Genomic DNA, 20,376 nt, shown 5'->3' with positions numbered 1-20,376 from the left:
GGGATGTAAATGAATCTTCTCATCAGAGGTCTTCTTCTCTAATGGAATGCCTCCAGTTTATAAGGAGTTCCAGCGTTCCTTTTGTGGGATCAAGGATGGTTAGAGCTACATGTTCATGAGTCGTGGCGGCTCTGATACTCCCCTTACCTGTTAGACCCCGTGACACAATATAACTCCTTGACTGTCTACTGTTCAGCTGCTGCTGTTGGTGGATTTGCTGTTTTAAAGCCTATGACTGGACAGCAGGACTAGCTCTTCCTCGAGGGGCCAGCTGCAGCCCAGGAGAGGCACAGATAGACCTGGGCAGGGTGCCCTCCTGGACAGAGGCTGCTGTGCAAGGTGCAGAGCATTGAGACCATTGTCTTCTGCTTCATACACGTTTGATTTGAAGCCTTTGTTGGGTGGATTTTTAATACATTTGAATTTTAGTACATTTAGCTACTATGCCCTTGCTACTCTATCTCATTCTTTGTATTTTTTCCCGTCAAAAGAGAAATCTGTTTTAAAGACAAAGGCAATACTTTTATCATCTTTTCTCATTTATATCTTTTTGGAGGAAGGAAGTAAATAAATACCCAGATTCTCTGAAGTTTCTTTGACAATGTCATCATTGAGCGTATTAAATTCCCTGGTCTGTAATTTGCCTTTTACTTATGTGTCTCATCCACAGATGTATTTTGAGTGTCTGCAATGAAGAGAGAGCGTTCCTTTCAAATTATTGTCTCTAATTCTTGAGATAGATGCTAATGATTTGGGTTATTAACTAGCATAAATTTGAGTTCTTTTTATCTATCCATGTTGGGCTTTTTTTCCTCAAAATGAATTCCCAAAGGCTTCACTAGAAAAGCTTATATGTAAACACATATATTGTTAGTAGATCAGTGTGGTGTGCAGGAATATCAGTGGAAGAGCCGCAGACTCCAGAAGAAAAATCCTTCTTTGAATAATTGAATAAAAGTCACAATCCGCGCCTTCTTTCTCTTTAAGTATCACCCTTGAGTGGTGTTGAAGTAGCATATTGTGTGTTTAATTTTCACAGTGTTCGACATTGTGATAAACCTAGTAACGTGTTGAAGGTGAGGTGTGCCTTTTGCTTGTGTTCTCAAGAGTAGCTGGGCATCCTGCAGCCGTAGAACAGGCCTCAGATAGGACGTGGTGTCTTCAGCTGTAAGTGCAATAAATTGTGTGATTTTTTTTTTTTTTTTTTTTTGAGTTTTTAACCTTAAACTATCAGGATACAAATGATAACTTTTTGTGACCTCTTGTGGGGTGTGTGTGGGGGGTTGAGGTATGAGAATCTAGTCTATGATTCTGTGACTTGTTTTCAAAGTATCCACCATGGATTTTTTTTTTTAATACCATTTTTCTCAGCGAGTTTGAACCATGATGTCACCAAGGACAACATTTCTCAGTTTTTGTTAATGAAAGATATTTTCTTAGAGTGGATTAAAATGAGACTCTTGAGTAAAGAAGAAAGGGTTTTGAACTTATGGTCTAAAGAATCATTGTAACCTTTTGTCCACAGCTAACACCTATAGCCCAGGTCAAATAAATTTAGAAATAGATTTAATGTTCTGAAAACATGGGCACTTTGTTCCTTGCTCGTTTTGGCGGGAGCAGAGGAGTTAGTGATAATTAGGTGTTATTTTCTTAGGAATAGGAAATCACCATCTTCTCGTAGGGACTTGTTAAGAAGGCAGTGAAGGGCAGTTGTGTTTCACTGGGAAGAGGAAAAGACTGTCATGTCTCTCTCATCCTGTGATTCTAGTGTCTTGATGTGCCAGTGATGAAGTTAGTTTGAAAGCTTGTTATGGATGTATCTACAAAAAACGTGATGTTGAGTGGAAAGAGGCATAAGTACCAAAGAGAGCAAAATGAATGATTCCATTGTATGAAGTTCTACAACAGGCAAAACTAATCTGTGAAAAATCAGAAGAGTGGATTCAAGGAAGTGAAGGTGAGGGAATGACTGGGGTAAGAGAGGAGGACACAAGGGAACTCCCAAAGGGGGATGAAATGTTCTGAATCTTCATAATGATTTGAGTCACGGGACATTTGTCGAAACTCATGGAGTGGTACAACCAGGATTTTTGCATTTTGTGGTATGTACATTTAATCTCAAAAAAGGAACCTTAAATAGTTAATGAATGAGAGTTAATTATGCACATGCTGAAACATGTAGGGATGATGTGAATTGATGTCTGCCACATAATTGAAATGCACCTGAAAATAAGATGGATGGATAAATGGATGGAGATGAATAAAGCAAGAATAGCAACAGGTTACAGTTATAAACTCTAGGTGGTGTGTCAATGGGCTGCACTCAAATTCTTTCCATTTATTGTGCCTTTTAAAAAAATTTGCATATAAAAATGTTGGGGGAAATCAGAGCAGTTGTTTTTCCATTTAAAATATTGTTGTAGGTATTTTACATTAAAATGGGTCCTGATAAACTGAGTTTAGTGTGAAGTACTTTCTCACAGGTGGGTGTGCAGTATTATTATGAGCTCTGGTTTTTTTAAAAGGAGGCTTTCCAGAATGAAAATGCATGCGAGATTCTGTTAAGAATTTCAATAATTTGTAAAAACTGGCGGTAACAGACAGGGATAGCTCGACTTCCTCCCATTACTAAATCACAGCAGATTACAAATTCAAAATCAATCTGTATTCTCTGCTGAACTCTAATTAACACTTACCCGTTATTAGTCACAAATGTGAGATCTTGATCGGCAATGACCTCAGGTATTCTAAATGTAAATAAAATTAGATTTAGGTGCCTTTTAATTACCTGAGGTGCTGTGAGTAATTACAATGGCAATTGGTAAACTTAATTTCTTGTTAAGGAAAAAAAAAACTTAGAAAAAGTTTCTCTACACTGTATACTTAACTCTTCAGTAACCACGATCTATGGAAAAGAATTATTTAGAATTCCGCGTTAATTATATAGAATTATATATCATTTCTTTATTTGGGCCCTCCAATTCATATAACTTAAATACCTGCTATTGCCATAATGTCACAAAAAGCAAAACTTCCCCAAAGGAATCTTATGTATTTGAAAAGGTAGGTTTCTGGCTGGTGGAGCCAGTTAAATAATAATAATTGATGGGTGGTGGGGAGAGCATTACAATGACTTAATGCACAAAGCCCTGTTGAAGACCAAGTGGAAATCTGTTTTGTCATCTCATCCTTCTTCCTAATTGCATCACAATACATTGTATAATTCAACCTGTGTGTCACTGTCACTTCTCTGAAGGCCTCTCGCACAAGGGGCCACTGCTGCTGGCTCATTATTAACCGAGCCGGAGAGGAGAGGAATAATCTTCTCAGGTTCCAACCAAGACATCTTCTCTCCCACTTTAAGAAGAAAATGTCTTTTTTATGGAGATGGTTGTAAGGATAATTATTTCTGGAAATAGGAAAACAGCTTCAGTTGTGACAGATAAGTCCATTTTTCTTGACAGTTAAAAGATATCAGAAGGAGAATGTGCTTGTGACAAATGAGGAGATTAGAGAAGTTTCTGAACTCCCCTTTTTCCTGTAAGTGTTTATATCTTAAAATAGGAAGCAAATTAGACCTGATAAATTTGGCTAAGTCAGTATTAACCAAACTATGTTAATTTTTTTAAAAGAAAACCAATTCCTCTCCTTAACTGTGATTGTCTCCAAGTTGCTGATTTCGGAATCTCCTTATGGCCCGTGTCTTACATATTCTCTTGTTTGGGGCTCTTTTTGTCTCTTATTCCTCATTTATCTTCATCTCCTCATCTTCCTTTAAATCTTTGTGCAGTTTCTTTAGCTTGAGTCATTTAGCATGAGTCGTTTTGTGCTTTTATCATGTTCTGTGGCATCGCTTCTGTTTTCGTGTTTTAAATCCTTGTTGCAGCCCCAGTTTTCCCCTGGCAGTTCTGTCTTTGTAATAAACGATCTTCCTCCAGAATCAGCACATTTGTTTGCATGTATCCTAGGTCTTGCTCTCACTTTGCTCATAAACTGTGTCGGTATATTTTTTGGCCTGTAATTTGGCCTTTTGAAAAATATTGGATCTCAAAGGTGAGTCCCGTAGCCTTCCCTGGTGAAGAAAGAACAGAGAGGAGCCTCGCCGTGCAGATTGAAGAATTGCCAGGCGAGCCTTCACCTTGAGGGGGTGTCAGAAACGTTTCTGCTCCGGGATCATCAACTTTCTCCGCGAGACAGCTTGATGAGTTGAGAAGAAGTGACAGTTTCATTTTTCCCCTCTTTGTTTAAGCCATTTATCTTTTAGATCCTGGCCTGCCATCTAAATTGTATTGCCAATTTATTGGAATACTCACTTGCCTTGTCTTGAAAGACGCCGATTTTCATCCAACTTGAGAATAAGTGAGAAAGAAAGTTAATCATCACTTGGCCCTGTGAACAGATTTGCACTGGGTTTAATTGTAGCATTTGGAGTGTTTGCTAATCAGAGTCTGCATTCAGCTCCACGTGAACCTGCATCTTGGTGAGAATATCATAGTGCCCTAGTCTGGAAAGGCTTGTTCTTGGAAAGGTCTTTCATTTATGCTTTTTGCACATCTCTCTACATTTCAGAATAGCCTTAGCTGCTTTTGAACTCAGCTGACTTGTATTAGTGCTTATTTATTCAATCAAGTGGAATAATAATAACGAGTGTTAGGTGGACATTGAATGAAATGATACTCAGCCCTGTAAATCTGACTGCAGCATATTAAGAGAAGAGTAAAGCTCTCTTACTTCTGAGCTGTTGACGTCCTGAAGGAGAAGTCCTGTGTCCATAAGGTCCAAGTGACCAACCGGTGTTCCAGCCCCGTCCAGGTCTCGGCATCTATTAGAGATACCAGCTCCTGCCACCTAGAATCTCATTTTGGTGATGCTCGGAGCTGAGCTGCCCCGGGACCCATGGCCCCAGCCTTTTGACCGGTGGTCAACAGCCCCCTGCTCATTTCTCCCAGCTTTTAAATGATCAGACTCGTCACCTTCTCCTGGTTCAGAATTGAGCTAACAGGGGATGCCTTAGCCCTTTGCTGCTGCTTCTGTGGCCCCACACACTGGTTTCCCTTTCATTGGACCGAGCGCTCCTCGTGCGTGATTATTGCCTGCTCCGCAGGCACAACACCTCTCACGTGTTTCGTGCCTCACTCGTCATCCTTCCAAATTTTTCCTGCTTTTAATGATTCTTCAGTGTCTGCTTTATTCATAATTTCTCAATATTTCCCTCTTGAAAATGATCCCTGCTTTGTTTCTATCATGAATACATGCCTTTCTTAGGCCCGCTGTTCATTCTCCCACAGCTCGTCACTCTTCTGACGCGCTGGGTGCGGAAGGAGCCGGGGCCTGGAACAGGGTGCTGAATTCTAAGACAGTGAGGAGGGGTAAGAGGGTTTGAGGGTTCTGGGCCAAGACTGATGAGCGCTGCTTCTCGAGACCTTAGTGAAATAAGTCATGGGAAGTTGTGTGAAAGGCTCTTCCATGGGGTGCTCGGACAGGGAGGGCATCAGGTCAGGTGCGTCTGGACCCCCCAATCTCCCCCATCTAGCGGGTGGCCTGGCGCCTTCCAGCTGCTCCATGACCTAATGAAAGAATAAAGAGGGAGAGAAGGAGGCGATAAAAACATAGTAAAGATGCCTCCCGTGACACAGGAAAGGAAGGAGCAGCCAAATCCACAGAATAAACAGAATGGGCAGTCTTGTGGCCTGAGCAAGAGCATTCTGGGACCCTCCTGGGTCATTGGCATCGATGCTGCACCCTCTGGGTCAGGCATGCCTTACAGGTATCATCCTAACCTCACCTGTGCCCAAGGGGTGTGGCTCACCCCCACATGTGAGTGATTCATCCGAGGGGTGGCAGAGGTGGGTGAGGGGGCAGAGCTGGGGTGCCTCCTTCCTCCCGTTCATCCCTCCTGAAAGTCACTCCTCAGGTCCTTGGTGCCCATTCTCGTTGGGAGGTCAGAATCCAAGCAGCACAGGCTGGCACAAGTGGTAGCCTGGTGGCTAGGACTGGTCAGGAGCACATGCCCATCCCAGCTTGGTGCCCTGCTTCTCTGGGCATTTGCTGAGCATTGGATTTATGCCAAATGCTGGGTACGATCGTGTCCTTTCTAAACCTCCCGTCCTAAGATCCTGGACAGCCAGCCAGAGGCACAGAATATCCTTCAGGCTGGAGACCGACTTGGGTGAACAAAGTCCTTATCCTCAAGTATACTGCAGGTCTGGAGGAGCTGAAGATTTGAAATTGAGGAAGCGTGCAGAGAGGGAATCCAGCCGGGAGCCTGCACGGTTGAGGAGGGAGGACGTGGCGAAGCTCTTAGCCGAGCTTGCTGTTGGAGTCGGGAAAGCAGAGAAGGTGTGGCCGAGTGCCGTGCTGAGGGGAGACCAGGCAGCACGTGGCGAGAGGAGGGCGGGGTAGCTGGCGGGTCCCCCAGAATGTCTAGCTCTGACCGTCTGTTGGGCGTCCACTTGGCGCTTGGGGCAGACTGGAGTGTGTGATGCAGTGCTGTTCAGAACGCCTGCCTTCTTCCCCGCGTTAGGGGAGCAGTGCTGACTGAAGCAGAGTCGGGCCCCAGAAGCCCCTCATTCAGACTGGCCATAGACAAAACCAGCTGAAGGACGTTTGACAATCCCGTGCTGGGGTGTGTTGAAGCTTATTTTTCAGAGAAGTGAATGTTTGCAGTCCTGTGGGTCTGGACATGGGGATCCTGTGTCCTTTCCCGCCAGCCCAGTGTCTGGGGCGACTGTGGGGCTCAAATGTCCCCGTTGGCAGCTCCACTTAGGGACTCAATATTAAGGGACAATTGTACTGTGAAGAAACGCATTTCCTGCAGGATAATTTGATGTTCCCATTGCCACAGATAATAAGTTTCTATCAGAATTGGGTACACGTATAAAAAAACGTTGAATAGACCATATTTGTTTCAGCTTGAGGTTTTATTTTAATGTTCTTTCACTTTCTCTGAAAGAGAAAGGGGAATCCAGCTGCCTTGGACACGGTAGAAATTTCCCCTTATTCTAAAATTCTGGAATTAATGTCAGCAGCCATGACTTTGCTCCGTCCTGAAGGTAACTGTTTATTACAGTCGGCATTTAAATCCCCCGATTAATAGGAGCAATTAAACAATAGCTTCATTTCCAGTAAATTAACAACCCTAATAGGTAATTGCGACATAAATGAAGATAAATTTGTTTTAATACAACGAGATAAAAAGAATACAGACAAGAACGGAATCTCAGATGAAGAATTCAGACTTCATGGAAAACTTGAAAGCTTCTTAGAGAAATTAAAGCAAGTTTCGCTTCTTAACCATGGCCTGTCTTGGATTAGAGAATTTTTTTTAATAGAAATGTTGTCATATTTTGTGGTTACGTACACGTCAGGTAAGTCATCACAGGATTTCTCCCACCAAACCCTTTCTCCTCAAGACCTGCTTGGGGCTCAGGCACATGTGTGGGCAGATGCTCCTTGGCCAGAGCGTCTTACTGGGTTTTTCATTAACATGGAACCAAAAAGAAGGTGCATAGAAGAGCATTTCCTTTTTACACATCCGTAAGTTAATTTTGTGATCTGTTCAGTTACAGGGTACCTTTCCTTCCTTATTAATATTTGTTATAATTAGGAAACTGTTCTGATGGTTCGTAGTTTGTTTTGTTGAAACGTGGACGTGATCAGGCCAGGCCTGTTTCTAGAACGATAAACATGGTGTCCGTGGTCTGGCATGGGACAAGTCAGCTTCCAAGAGAACAGTTGCGTGATTTCAAAGGTAGTAACAAAAAAGATGAACGCCTTGCTAGGAGGAGGATAATGAGTTTCTCCTTGTGGGTCACCATGACGACAGGAAGATCTAAGATACGTTAAAGAACAGGGTCCAGGCTGTCTTTCTAAAGATCAGCATACTCAGGCTTTAGGAACCATAACTTAGAGTAGGTTAAATATCCAAATCTGCTTTGAAAGTTTTCAACTATGAGGGTTTAGCTAAAACTGTGTCACTGAGCTTATATCACCTTAGAAGAACTTCTTTTGGTAGCTTTGAATCATCAAATAATCAGCTTAAAGTTCTATACCCTGGCAAAATATTGATCAGGTGAAAGGGCAGAGTAACAGCAGTTTTAGATAGGAGCATCTCAAAACAATATCTATGTCCTCTCTAAGCCGTGGGAGCTGGCTGCTGAGTCTAGACCATGACAGCTCTGTCACAGCCCATCCCCCAGTCCCTTTCTCCAGTGCCCAGATAGAGATGACCTGCACCTTCCAAACCACACCAGGTGTCCTTCCAAAGCATGGATGTCCTTCCAAACCATACCAGATGTTCCCGAACAGTTTTTTTTTTTTTTTTCCCCAAAGCCCCCAGTAGATAGTTGTATGTCATAGTTGCACATCTTTCTAGTTGCTGTATGTGGGACGCAGCCTCAGCATGGCTGGATAAGTGGTGCGTCAGTGCGCGCCCAGGATCCAAACCCGGGCTGCCAGTAGCGGAGCGCACGCACTTAACCACTAAGCCACAGGGCCAGCCCTCGAACAGTTTTGATGACCCCCGATTGTTTTAAGGATGAAGTTCACACTCATCACTCTTCTTTGCATACCAGATCCTTAGAAATGTGTTTCCTGTTGCCCTTTTAAGCTTCTTCTCCTCCTACCTTCTCATAACCTTCTCACCCATCCCCCTTTTGATCATCTGTTCATTCATTTACCCATTTGTCGAGTTCTTGTTGAGCGTCAGGTACACGTTGGCCCTAGGAAGATAAATAAAGTATGGTGTCTAGCATTTCCAGAATAGTTTGGAGGTCCATGGAATTGGCCCATTGTCTTGGAATGTGAGCTGACTATTTTTTAATTGGCAGCGTGATTTGGCAGGGTCTCCATAGGTGTGTAGGTGCTGGTGGGTTGTGGATCCCTGTGGTTCACTAATAGTCATTAACCATCAAATAACCCAAGAGACCTTCAAGAATGTACCTCTTCCCCTTCCCCCTGTTTCATTTTACTAGTCTTTCTGGCATAGCTTCCTCTAGGCTCAAAACTTAGATAATATGAAAAATCTAGGAGATGGGTATAGGGTTACCAACAATAGAAAATACACTCCCTTTAACATTCATTAACTTGGAGATTTGCGTGGTGAGAAAATTCTACTTCAGATTTCTTTCTGTTCCTAAGTCACAAATTCAGAACTACATAGATAATTTGATAATTAATTTCTTCTTAATTAATAAAGTATTTTAATGATCACTCAACTGTAATTTAAAATGGAGTTGAGACATTAGGGGATCTTTTATTTGTTACTGGAAGATTTACAATCTGTAGTGGTTTTCATCATTTATGGGAGTTCTCTGGGTAAGCCCCCCATGGTCCTAATGGAAGAGCCTTTCAATGAAATGTGCAATAAATGTTGCCTTTAGGTGGTGGCACCAAAGATAAAAATAAAACATGCTATGACCTCCAACCACCAATCAGGCTTTTAAAATATTTTTGTGGAGTAAAATTAGTCTCATGCTAGTTGGTTTTTACAAGTGTGTCTATTATAAACATCTTAAATATTGTTTTATTAGATCTATCATTCATATTTAAATTCCTATCAACACTGCTTACTCAGAGTGTTGTGTGTCTCTCCCCACCCCTACCCCCACCCTGTATTGGCCTCAGCATTCGACACACAGCTTTCCCAGTAGCTGAAGAATCATCATCTTCCTCAAGTTTGGCTTGATTTACACCAAGTTTCCACTTGGCAGCTAATTGTGGCTCTGCGATGTCAGTCACATCTACATCCTTAGCTACGGCCCCACAGCTCTCCCCTCCCCACGGGTCATCTCCCCAGCACAGTCTGAGGAGTACATGGGACGCATCCGAGAGCTTACTTATTCCAGAAGAGGCCGCGGTGCTCAGATAGTGGTGCTGACGTAACAGAAGTTGATATTGTAAAGGACGTAATAATGTAGAATTTTAAAAGACAAATCCTTGCAAAGCGAGTTGATTAGTTAAATCTCCTCCATGCGCCAGTGAACTAGGAAGGGGCGGTGAAGGGGCAGGCCAGTCTGGGGCCTTGTCAGGAAGCCGCTGGTCACTCGGGGCCTGTGCAGGGAAAGGGTTGGGTTGCAGGATCTGAGTAAATGAGTGAAGAAAGGAGGGTGGGGAAGAAGGAGCATCAAGTGAAGAACCTGAGCGGGTGCCTCAGTGGCCCTCTCTCTGGTGAGAAAATTGGAGCTATTGGCGTGGGAGGCAGAGGGAGCTTGTTGACGTTAGAGACTGGGTCCTACTTCTCTTCCCTGCCTCCTGCCCTCCCTTGGCTGGGCTCATGGTGGCTCTTCCAAAGTTCTCGTTAATTGATTAATTCTAGTAAATCATTTAAACCAGAGGAGATATTCTGCTGATTCAATTTAGTAACATTTATTGGACTATGCCAAAAATGTCATCATTGTTAATGAAATAAAAAAGCTTAATTTAAGTGCTTAATTGTGAATGTTGCTGATGCCAGGTGGTGCCACGCAAGAGGAATCTCAGAGACAGCCTCCTGGCCGCTGGAATCTTCCTACTGAGAAAAGTAGAGAACAGGGGGCCCAGAATCTAACGTGAATTATCCCGTGTCTAGTTTGGGATTATTTTATTACATAATTGTTCCTATACGCCAGGCACAGGGATTCAAGGCTAAAAGGTAGAGTCGTAGCCCTTCAGCGTGGCCCTGACTTTGTGTGCATGTGTGCGTGTGCATGTGCATGCACGCACATTGTATATGTGTGATGTCTACACGCCCATGCACGTGCAGCAGTGCTTAGTCCAGGTGTGGGTAAAGTACGGGGCCAGCCACGTTATTGCCTGTGGGTATTGGGAGTACCAGACCTCCACTGAGGAATCTGGATGGTTAGAAGAGGAAGGCTCCCTAGGAGAGGTGATGCTCCACATGTGGATTCTGAGAAGGAATTGGCCATGAGGAGAAGGGAGGTGTGTTCTGGGCTGTGGTGGCAACTTGTGTTACTCGCAGGCTTCAGAGAGCACAGTGCATTGTGACAACTGTGGTGAGTTCTGTCTGGCTTGGACGTGGGGCAATGGGTCTGGGGGCGGGCAGTGAGGCTGAGGAGGTGTTCATATTGGGTTTTGAAGGGATCTTTGTCCTCCCTGGGGTTCTGAACCAATTAAGAAATGAGACCAAAGACTTGGGCCCCTGGAAGATCAAATTATTACTTTTTATTGGTGAAGGTGTACTGGAAAATGGAGCTTTTCTGGGCTTCCTTCTGTGGAAACCGGAAGCAGACAGACTTGCCCATCAGGTTCCAGGCAGTGCGGGAGCCCCACGCCTCCCGCCTGAGCCCTGGGCACACAGGCCTCCCCGGATTGGAAGGAGTGAGAAGGGACAGCTTATTCCAAGCTCATCAGTCATACAAGTCACTTCTCAATGGGGTCAGGTCCATTTACAGGAGGATTTGTAAAGAATCCGGAGTGTTAGGGCAGTGGGAATCTGTCTCTGTGGAAGGAAGAACAGGAGTGGAGAATCGACCACTCACAAACGTGAAAGAGCCCCATTTTGCTAAGGAATTTCAGTTCTGATGTCTGTATGACGGGGGCTGCTGAAGAACCGTAAGCAGAATGCCATGGTGAGATTTGCCTTTGAAAAGGTCGCTGTGCAGTGTGTTCCTTTGGGCTGCAGTGATGGGGGCTGCTTTGAAAGCGACTTCGGTAACAGCCACGGAAGGATGAGGTCTTGGGCCAAGGCAGTGGCAGTGAGTTTAAGAGAAATTCTGGTGGTAGAATCAATAATCTGTTTTGTCTCCTCTCCATGCCTGGAGTGGGTAGGGGGGTCGGTGGGACAGTCAACAGAGATAGAAGATCGAGGAGAAGCAGGTTGGTGGGGAGAAGGGGTGAGGCTCGGGTTGGGCCACATGGACGTGGAGGCATCTCCAGCACGTCAAGGGGAGATGTGGAGTTGGTAATTGGATATAGGTTCTAGAATGCAGGAAGAATACAAAGCAAGGCTATTTGTATAGATTTGGGAGCCATTGGCATTGAGGTGGTGGTTGACACGTTAATGTGGAGAGATTGCCTGGGGGAGTGCGTGGAGATTAAAGAGGGCTAAGGAAGGAAGCCTGGAAACACCCCCATTGAAGGAGCCAGTGAAGGAGGAGAGAGGAGTTCCAGCCATGGGAGGAAAACCGGGAAAGTTGATGTCACGGAAGGAGGAAAATCTTTCAGGAGAGGAGGGAACCATCAGCAATGCCGAATGCCACCCAGAGGTCAAGTAAGATGCAACCCTGCCTCCGGTTGGTCACCAGTGACCTTGGCAATGGCAAGTTCAGCCAAGGGGATGGAGACAGAGGCCAGGTTGCAATGGTCAGGGGAACAGGGGAGGGGACATCAGGGGGAGTCCACCTGCTCTCAAGAAGGCTGACTGTGGAAATGGAGCTTGGCCAATAGTGTTGGCTGAGCATCTCCTGGGTACCAGTCACCAAGCTGGGTCTCTTTTATCTGCTATCGAAATAAAATTTACAGATTGTGGAGAAAGTGAGGGAATAGGGCAGAAGGAAATACACGGTCCCTGTCCTGGATGTGAAAGAGTCTAGTGGGGGATGCTGGCAGGGAAATGGGTGTTTCATTGCCATATGGCAGTGTTGCAAGCAAGTGGGAGCCAGACAGACTGCACTTGAATCCCTGTTCTGCCACCAGCCCCTCTCTGCCCTATTTACCTCATCTGTGACATAGAAGAATGTGAGGATTAAATGAGTTGTTAGATGGGACTGCCTGGCCTCACAACAATGGTGAGGAGGGTGCCACATAATCACAGAGGGGTGTGAGAGGTGGGGCCTGACTCTCCTCCTATGACCGGACTTTATTCTTTTCCTTGTTTAGTGCGAATGATATAAAAAATAAAGTCAAAGCAGAAATTGAACATTATGCCAGGATTTAATGAAGTCTTATCTGGGAGCTGAGAGTTTTATTTTTACCACTAATAAAAGAGTGTCATTTGTCATCTAACCCAATAGAAAGTTTAAATTTGTGGAGAAAGTAAATGTATAACTCACTTTTCTTGTTGCTTAAGTTCTTCAATAAACTTCTTTTTAATTGAAGAATGGAAAAACATATGTCAGAGTATACCTAAGGGTGTGGCTTAAAAAATGATCTCAAAGTCATCACCGAGGTCAAGAAGGGGCCACTGCCAGCCCCCAGAAGCCCTAATTATAGATATGACTGAAGGCACTAATTAAAGAGTATCTTTTATCTGTTAGCCAAATAAAATGTCAAAATTCTGGAGGAAATGACTTTAAAACAACACTAAGCATTAGTATTGAAATATCAGGAGGTTAAGAGCAAATATTTTCAGTACATAATGATGGCACCATGTAAGACTTAAGCATAACTTGTGTCAAAATTGGTCAAGTACATCACCAAAATTGAGAAAACAACATATCTCAATGATAAAGATTCCAGATTCTTTTAAGTAAGCTCTGGTGATTGTGTTTCTGTTTTATTTATTCATCCATTCATTCACATGCATGTATTTATGTAAAATACGTTAACATGTTCATTTGTTAAATGATCAACTGTAGATAAAATCTCAATAGTGCTAAAAATTGCCCAGCTGGTATAATCTAGGGTAATATTTGTGTTTTAAATCTGTTAATATTTAAATGTTGTAAACATTGTGAGTAGTTAATGATTATAGTTACAAGAGAAAAGAGCCTCCCTCCCCCTGGCATTCCATTTCTTTTGAGTTGTTTTTGGGGAGGGGAGCTCATCCACTCACACAGACCATCCCAGCTCTGCTGTCAGGGGGTTCTTGTGAATTCACCCTGAGTTTTGCCAGGTCATTTGAGGGATGGACCGTGGCACTGTTGTGGGCACCAGCGGTCACTTTAACTTTTGTGCACCCAAACGATTCATCTAGGAAAGCGTTCAAGTGAGCCGCCCAGAGATACCACCCCCAGGTCACGTCCTTAGATCATGACAGCAGTTAGCAAGCTGTGGCTCAGAGAGTAGATTTCTGTTTTCACTATGGAGGAGAGGATGGCCAAGCCTCACAAAACAGTCCCTTCACCTTCTTTCCTCTTCTGGTCTTCTTTCTTAAGTCAGATATGTTCATTGTTTTTCATAAGTTTTTCCCTATTTTTATGGGTTATCCTATGGCTCTAAAGCAGTCTATATATTTTAGAACAAAATATTTGTAAATCATTTCCTTTCCTCCATTTGTGTATGGGGGTAGGAAGGACATAAAAATTATGGGTAAATGGGGAAATAGAACAAATATAAATAAAAGTTCTAGTAAAGTAGGAAAAAAGTGCTACCAGTTATTATAAGTTGTGACTGCATTTTTTTGTGTAATTAACGTGGTCGAGCAGTAATTAAATGGACAGAAGAATTTTAGGACCTTACATGTGGCTCATGCTTTGTACAACCCTGTCCATGGTTCCATGAGAAGCTTTATTGTAAAAATACTCTCTTTGCTCATGAACTTGCTCTTTCTGGACTCCAAGTAGGAAGGATGGAACATTCATTTGCATTTGGAGTTTCATAAAATGAGGATTTTAATAACATATTTGACTTATCTTAGAAAGTTTCTCAAATCTCCCCTTAGTGTAGAAAACATTATAGAAATGTCTACAAAACTCTCCAAACAGCCTAGCCCTGTTTAATTCTGAGATTTGTGCGTTTTCCATGAGCTTTAATATCAGAGTCATTGTGGTCATCCAGCTGAATAGCAACTCTGAGGCGGGGAGTAAAATAAAAATGCGTTAGCATTAATAATCAGAAACACCCTTTTGCTCTCGACTCTCCACCAAAAGAGAAGTGAATTAGCAATCACCCAAACAATCACGATTTGAGGTTAACTTACTTCTGATCTTTGGAATTTCAGTTCACTTATATGACACATATTTTGCAGCCATTGGAATCTGATCTTAGATTTTATTTTTGAATTCACATAATGATTTTTAAAATGTTCTAATATACGTCTTCAAAGACCCCAAATCAATACGCCAATGGTTTTGAAATGACAGAGTGCCACGATATTCCTCTGTAATTTAAACATGATTAGCTGATGAAGGTTACGATCAATACAGCACGGGAAGATAAATTAATTGATACCATCCTTTCAGGATGATAAGAGGCCTGTTGGGGGTGGGGTGTAACTAATGAAGCTGCTTCTTCATCTCTGTGAGCCATTTTTTATATATTGCATTTTCACTTAATCATATTTATACTATGATTCATTTGCATGAAAGCCATAAGCTGTGGACAAACCAGTTCCTTATTAAAATTGTATTCATTTGGAAAAGAAATTATCTGCGAACACTATCTGTGTTTCTTCTATATTATAACCTATTGCTGGGGACAGTGACGTGTTACTTAGCAAGGGGTCTTTCAGAATAGCAACTATCTGGGCAAAGACAAGGATTGAATATCATTAAACTTAATTACAGCTAGTCCCCAAAGACACACATCTATTCAAATAAAAGCTGTAGTTATTCTCCTGTAGTGACACCTATTGGTGTAGGAAGTGTTTTCTAATCGTTGACTTCCTTTCCAATTAAATCCAATATGCTTTATCAGTGAGCCTATTTGCCAAGAGAAGTTATGGCTGGTTGAATTTAGATTCGTATTGATCAAGATAAACTTCCAATGTGTATAGTAATATGTTAAATAAAAAAACTCTTTCATATAATTACATGTCCTTGGATATATAATACAGTAGCTTATAAAGTTAAATGTAATTGTTTAGGCTGTGCAAAAAAAAAAGATTTTGATTTTCAAGGGAGGCTAGTTAAATTACCCTGTCCTATTTAGGATTATTTTTGCTGCAAGTAACTGAAAAAAATCATATTACTACAATAAGTTAGATAAGATTGGTGTCTATCTTTTTGTTTATATTCAAGCCTTCTGAGGTGGTCTGTGAAGGCTGCTGAGGTCTTCCACGGAGTCAAAGGTCTGGCTCCTTCGTCTCCCGTCCCACCACACGTGGCTTCCATCCCCAAGGTGGCTCCTGGGGCTTCAGCTAACATATGTGCATTTTAAGCAGCAAAAACGAAAAAGATATAAGGAAGAAATGGGCCAAGGGCAACTCTCTCAAGGAAGATTCCTGGAAGCTGCCACATGACCCTTCTACTGTCATCCCATTGGCCAGAGCTGGCTTGCATGGCCATATTTGGCTGGGTACCGGGGGACAAACCAGAGGAGGCTTTGGGAAGTGTCGTATTTGTTTCTGGTAGTCGTGTGCCCAACTAAAAAGCAGGAATTCTGTTACTGCGAAAGAAGGGACTAGTGGATTACAGGGACAACCAGCAGTCTCTGCCACGTACCTTATGTTTGGAAACCAGCCTCACGTTGATTTCTTTTGTCTCCCTGTCCGCTAGTTGCCCAGAAGATTGTTGCCACAAGGAAGAAGCAGCAGCTGTCCATAGGACCCTGCAAGTCGCTCCCCAACTCTCCAAGCCACTCGTCTGTGTGTTCCGCACAGGTGTCTGCTGTGCACATAAGCCAGGTACGTTGGGCACGTGGGAAATTGGCCTGAAAGGCACGTCAGAACCAGGGAGAACGTGCCTGTCCAAAGAATGTCCTTAGCCAATTCTAAGGTGGATTTTTTTTTCTTCTTTTCAACTTGGTAAATAACAGCATGTTGGTAATTGACTTAACGTTTCCTTCAGAAACCGCTGTGGCCAAGTGGTTTTTATGGTAATCATTCTTTAATGTTCCTGTCTTCGTACTGCCTGTGTTATGAGGCATGCTGGCTCAAGCAGAGAAGCCAGGTGTGGGCTGCTGTCTTTGCTGTTGATTTCAATCACCCTGCGTTGGTCCTGGTTCTCGTCTGCTTATAGGTTGAACAGTTGTGGGTAAATCTCAGTGGCTGATCCCACTATCTGCTTCAATTTGGGAGCAGCCCTCAATTATAAGTACCCTCTCCCTTAGGCCCTGTAGAAACTACTGTCTTTCCATAGCAACATTTTGCTAAATTATTTACTTGGAAGCAAACAAAATAATTGTCACTTTGAAGAACCGAGCCCAAAGCCTGTTAAGGCAACTGTTGACTTGGTTTTGCCTGGACTCGTGTGTTTGATTAACAGTTTCTCGGACAGATGTTATATGGGCACTTTTTTAAAGAATGCAGCAAGAGGGTTTGGTGTCACACTTTCGGTTTGCTTGGGACGTCAGTAAGTAATCGTATTACTGTAGGGGCCTCTAAAGGTAGAGTCAAGAATGTTAATGTCTCCGCTCAAGGCATCTTTAATTTTTTATGAATCTTGCAGTATCTTCCAAAAGCATTCAGAGTTTCAAGATGTCATTTATAAAATGTGAGTTGTGGTCCTGCTGGACAAAACAGTGCTCTTTCTGCGTCTACTCTAGAGCAGGGGAGGAACCATAGAACCCGTTTAGATCAACCGACCCCTTCGTTTTTAGAGGAAATATAAAATAATTACATTTTAACTGCGCCCAATTTGTAATTTAAATAATAGAGACTTCTCTTTCTTAGATCACTTTTCTCAGACAAAACGACTTTGTGAGTTGATCGGTATATTCTAGAATGAGGCCTTGTACACTTGATGCTAATACAACTAGCAGAGTCAGAGAAGCTATCTGACCTACCATGCAGGCATCTCTTCAGTGTGACTTACTGACTTGTTGGTGATGATCCTGCATACGTGGTGGCATTAGGTTCCTGGAGGGTGTCAGTAGTAAAACCTTGGTTCCATTGTTACAGACAAGTAATGGAGGTGGGAGCTTAAGTGACTATTCCTCCTCCGTCCCGTCCACGCCGAGCACCAGCCAGAAAGAACTGCGAATAGATGTCCCTCCCACTGCCAACACACCAACGCCCGTCCGGAAGCAGTCCAAGCGCCGGTCCAACCTTTTCACCGTGAGTGTCAACCCTGGAAAGACATTTGTATGTGATTCCAAACAATTTCAATTAGTATGAATCGGGTGGCCAGATGGTTCAATGATATTTGTAGAATCCAAACTCAGTTAATGAGAAAAGCATTGATTTCTGTGGAAGTCTAAGAAAATTATGAGAAGCAAAAATTTGGATACTGAGTGACATGGGAACTTCTCAGCCTGCAGAGAGTTCTGGTATGTGTGTCAAAAATGAAGAGTGAGGGGTTTGTATAAAGATCTTTATTATCCTGTGACTTTGTTAGTCTCCAGCTAAAGACCTGTCACCTTGGCTACAAGGAGGTGATAAAATTCTGCCAAAATTCCCCAGTTATTTCCCAGGCTGGAGTGCCTGAGGGTTTACCTCGAGGTGGCTTTTAGTACCAGAAGCCTGAAGTGTTTTTAGAGACTCATTGACGTAAAGGCTCTTCACCTAGAGTTTTCTTTGGCGTGATCTGTGGAGCATTTTAAAACTATATATCAGCTTTCTGGGCTCAGATTTATGAACTGAGAATCTGTGCATGGGACCCAGGCTTGCGTAGGTTTTAAAAGCCCCTTGGGCAATTGGGATGCAGAGAACCCCTGAACTACAGAGGAGGGAAAAGTGCTCCACCTTGTCCCTTCCCTTACACACAGCAAACATTACCAATCAATCATGGAAGGCTTTGCAGTTGAGCCCAGAACTCCAGGCAGAGCTACTGTCATGTGACTGCAGTCATTTGCCTTGAGAAGAAAACTTTCCCTCCCGAGACTAGATCTGTGCATTGCAAGTGTATGCTTTTAAGCCAGTGGTTCTCGACCAGGGTGGTTTTTCTCCCCGGGGGACATTTGGCAATTTCTGGAGAAATTTTGGGTTGTCACCACTGGGAGTTGGGGGTGGGTAGGGTACTTGCAGGCATATCGTTAGGAGTAGCAACCAGGGATGCTGCTAACCATCCGACAATGCACAGGTCGGCCCCCGCGACAAAGAATAATCCAGCCCCTAATGTCAGTGGTTCCCTGTTTTAAACAATTGACTTCTCCTTTTGGTTGATTACTGCTGACTTAGATGCAAAGAAGTTCAGTATCTCTTGCCCTGAACTAAGGGAGGACTCTACAGGGGTGGCTGGGAGCCTGTTATCTGATCTGCTGCCCTTACTGGAGATGACATTCTTGATGTTGTACATGGCTGCCAAGTGCAGGAGATCCCCATCCCGTTCCCACCATGTTTGTGGTGGTTTTCCCACTGGACAGTCATTATAGCCAGGGTCTGTGGCCAACAGCGCACATCCCCTCCTTACGACTCTCCCCTTTCTTTTGCCGAGTGCCCTGTGCCACATCAGTTCTGGCAGACACTGCTGCTGGAGGGGCAGAGTGAGGACCAGACAGACCAGGTTCGGATCCCGGCCTCCCCTCCCAGCCGCTGTTTGAAGCTTGGGCTAGTTCCTTAACCTCTCTGAGCTGGAACAACAGTGGTTCTGCAGTGGGGCTGTTGGGGAGATTCCCTGTGAGGGTGAAGAGTCTTTGGGACCTTGCTCTCGTTTTTTCTCACCACCACTGATGTTGTGAAAATGATTTCTGTAGTGCTAAGCAGAAGTAGTTGTTGGACTATGTGATAGATTGGGAGGAAGCTGTTTAGGTTTCTGCAAAATACAGGTGAATATCTGATATGCATAAATTTGTACATGAGTAAGAGATTTTGTTGTGAAGTGTCTTCAGACACACAGAGAATAACAGCAGTCACCTGAACAGCCACTTCCCGGCTCTGTGCACCTGTAACCCTTCTCCACACCCAGGTCGGGGGCTTTTGGTTGAGTGGGCGTCACCTCACTCATGACTCAGTGGACTTGAGAAACCAGTTGCCGACAGTGCACGGAGGGTGGGCCGTGAGCAGGACGCCAGCGTAGCAGGGAGGAATGACGGCTTTTGAATGTGGACCAGAGTATCTTCTGTATCTTTGCTGCTCCTGTTAGGGCATGGCGGGAAGAGAGAACCTCCAGGCCCAGTACACCTTCCAAGGGCCACATTTACTGGTCATTGGTTTTGGTTTCTATTCTAAGGAAAGAGATGAGAAGCCAGGAAGTATCTTTAAAAAAGAGACTGTTTATAAGGAGAGCCCCAGTACGTCCCCATCCCCACATATTAAGGGCAGCTCTGGAATTGGAATGTGCCAGAAAATGGTATCCCAGACCCTGCCCACTGGGTAACTGACAAAGGAGAAAACTTTAAGGCAGGAAGAATCAAAATAATAATAACTTGGTTAATAAGTATTTTCTTACTCTCTGCTGTCTGCAGAGCCTGGCTGTGCTTGGTGTCTGTCAGGGGCATGGTTGCCAGAGTCAACCCACGTTCCAGAGAAAGGAGGGGTCCCTGCATGCTAAGAGGAGAGTGGAGGACTGAGGGATCGGGCCCTCTTCCCACTTATTCAAGCCGCACACATGGGCGTGGCCGCGTCCAGGAGTCCTGGAAGAGGCCAGGAGCCCCAGCTGTCCAGGGCAGGTGGGGCGGGCGCCGGAGCCGTCCTTATGGTGACTGAGGATCCCTGTTAATTATGTCATAATTAATGTCTCT

General features: G+C 43.8%; 1 protein-coding gene across 7 annotated transcripts in view; it reads left to right on the top strand.

Moving 5' to 3' along the window:
• AGAP1 (ArfGAP with GTPase domain, ankyrin repeat and PH domain 1) overlaps positions 1-20,376 on the top strand; it is a 561,603-nt gene that overhangs the window by 260,141 nt on the left and 281,086 nt on the right. For 6 of the 7 annotated variants that reach the window (XM_004427710.3, XM_004427711.3, XM_087424648.1 and 3 more), the window contains exons 7-8: positions 16,314-16,441; positions 17,657-17,812. In XM_004427710.3, coding sequence (XP_004427767.1) covers positions 16,314-16,441; positions 17,657-17,812 — 284 coding nt within the window. The remainder of the gene's footprint in view (positions 1-16,313; positions 16,442-17,656; positions 17,813-20,376) is intronic. The other variant, XM_087424644.1, reaches the window with a different exon arrangement.

This window comes from Ceratotherium simum, chromosome 37 (genome assembly GCF_057802395.1).
Source record: "Ceratotherium simum simum isolate JZ-2026a chromosome 37, ASM5780239v1, whole genome shotgun sequence".
Lineage (NCBI taxonomy): Eukaryota > Metazoa > Chordata > Mammalia > Perissodactyla > Rhinocerotidae > Ceratotherium > Ceratotherium simum.
The sequence above is the reverse complement of the archived record's forward strand: the minus strand, read 5'-3'. Positions and strand labels throughout refer to the sequence as shown.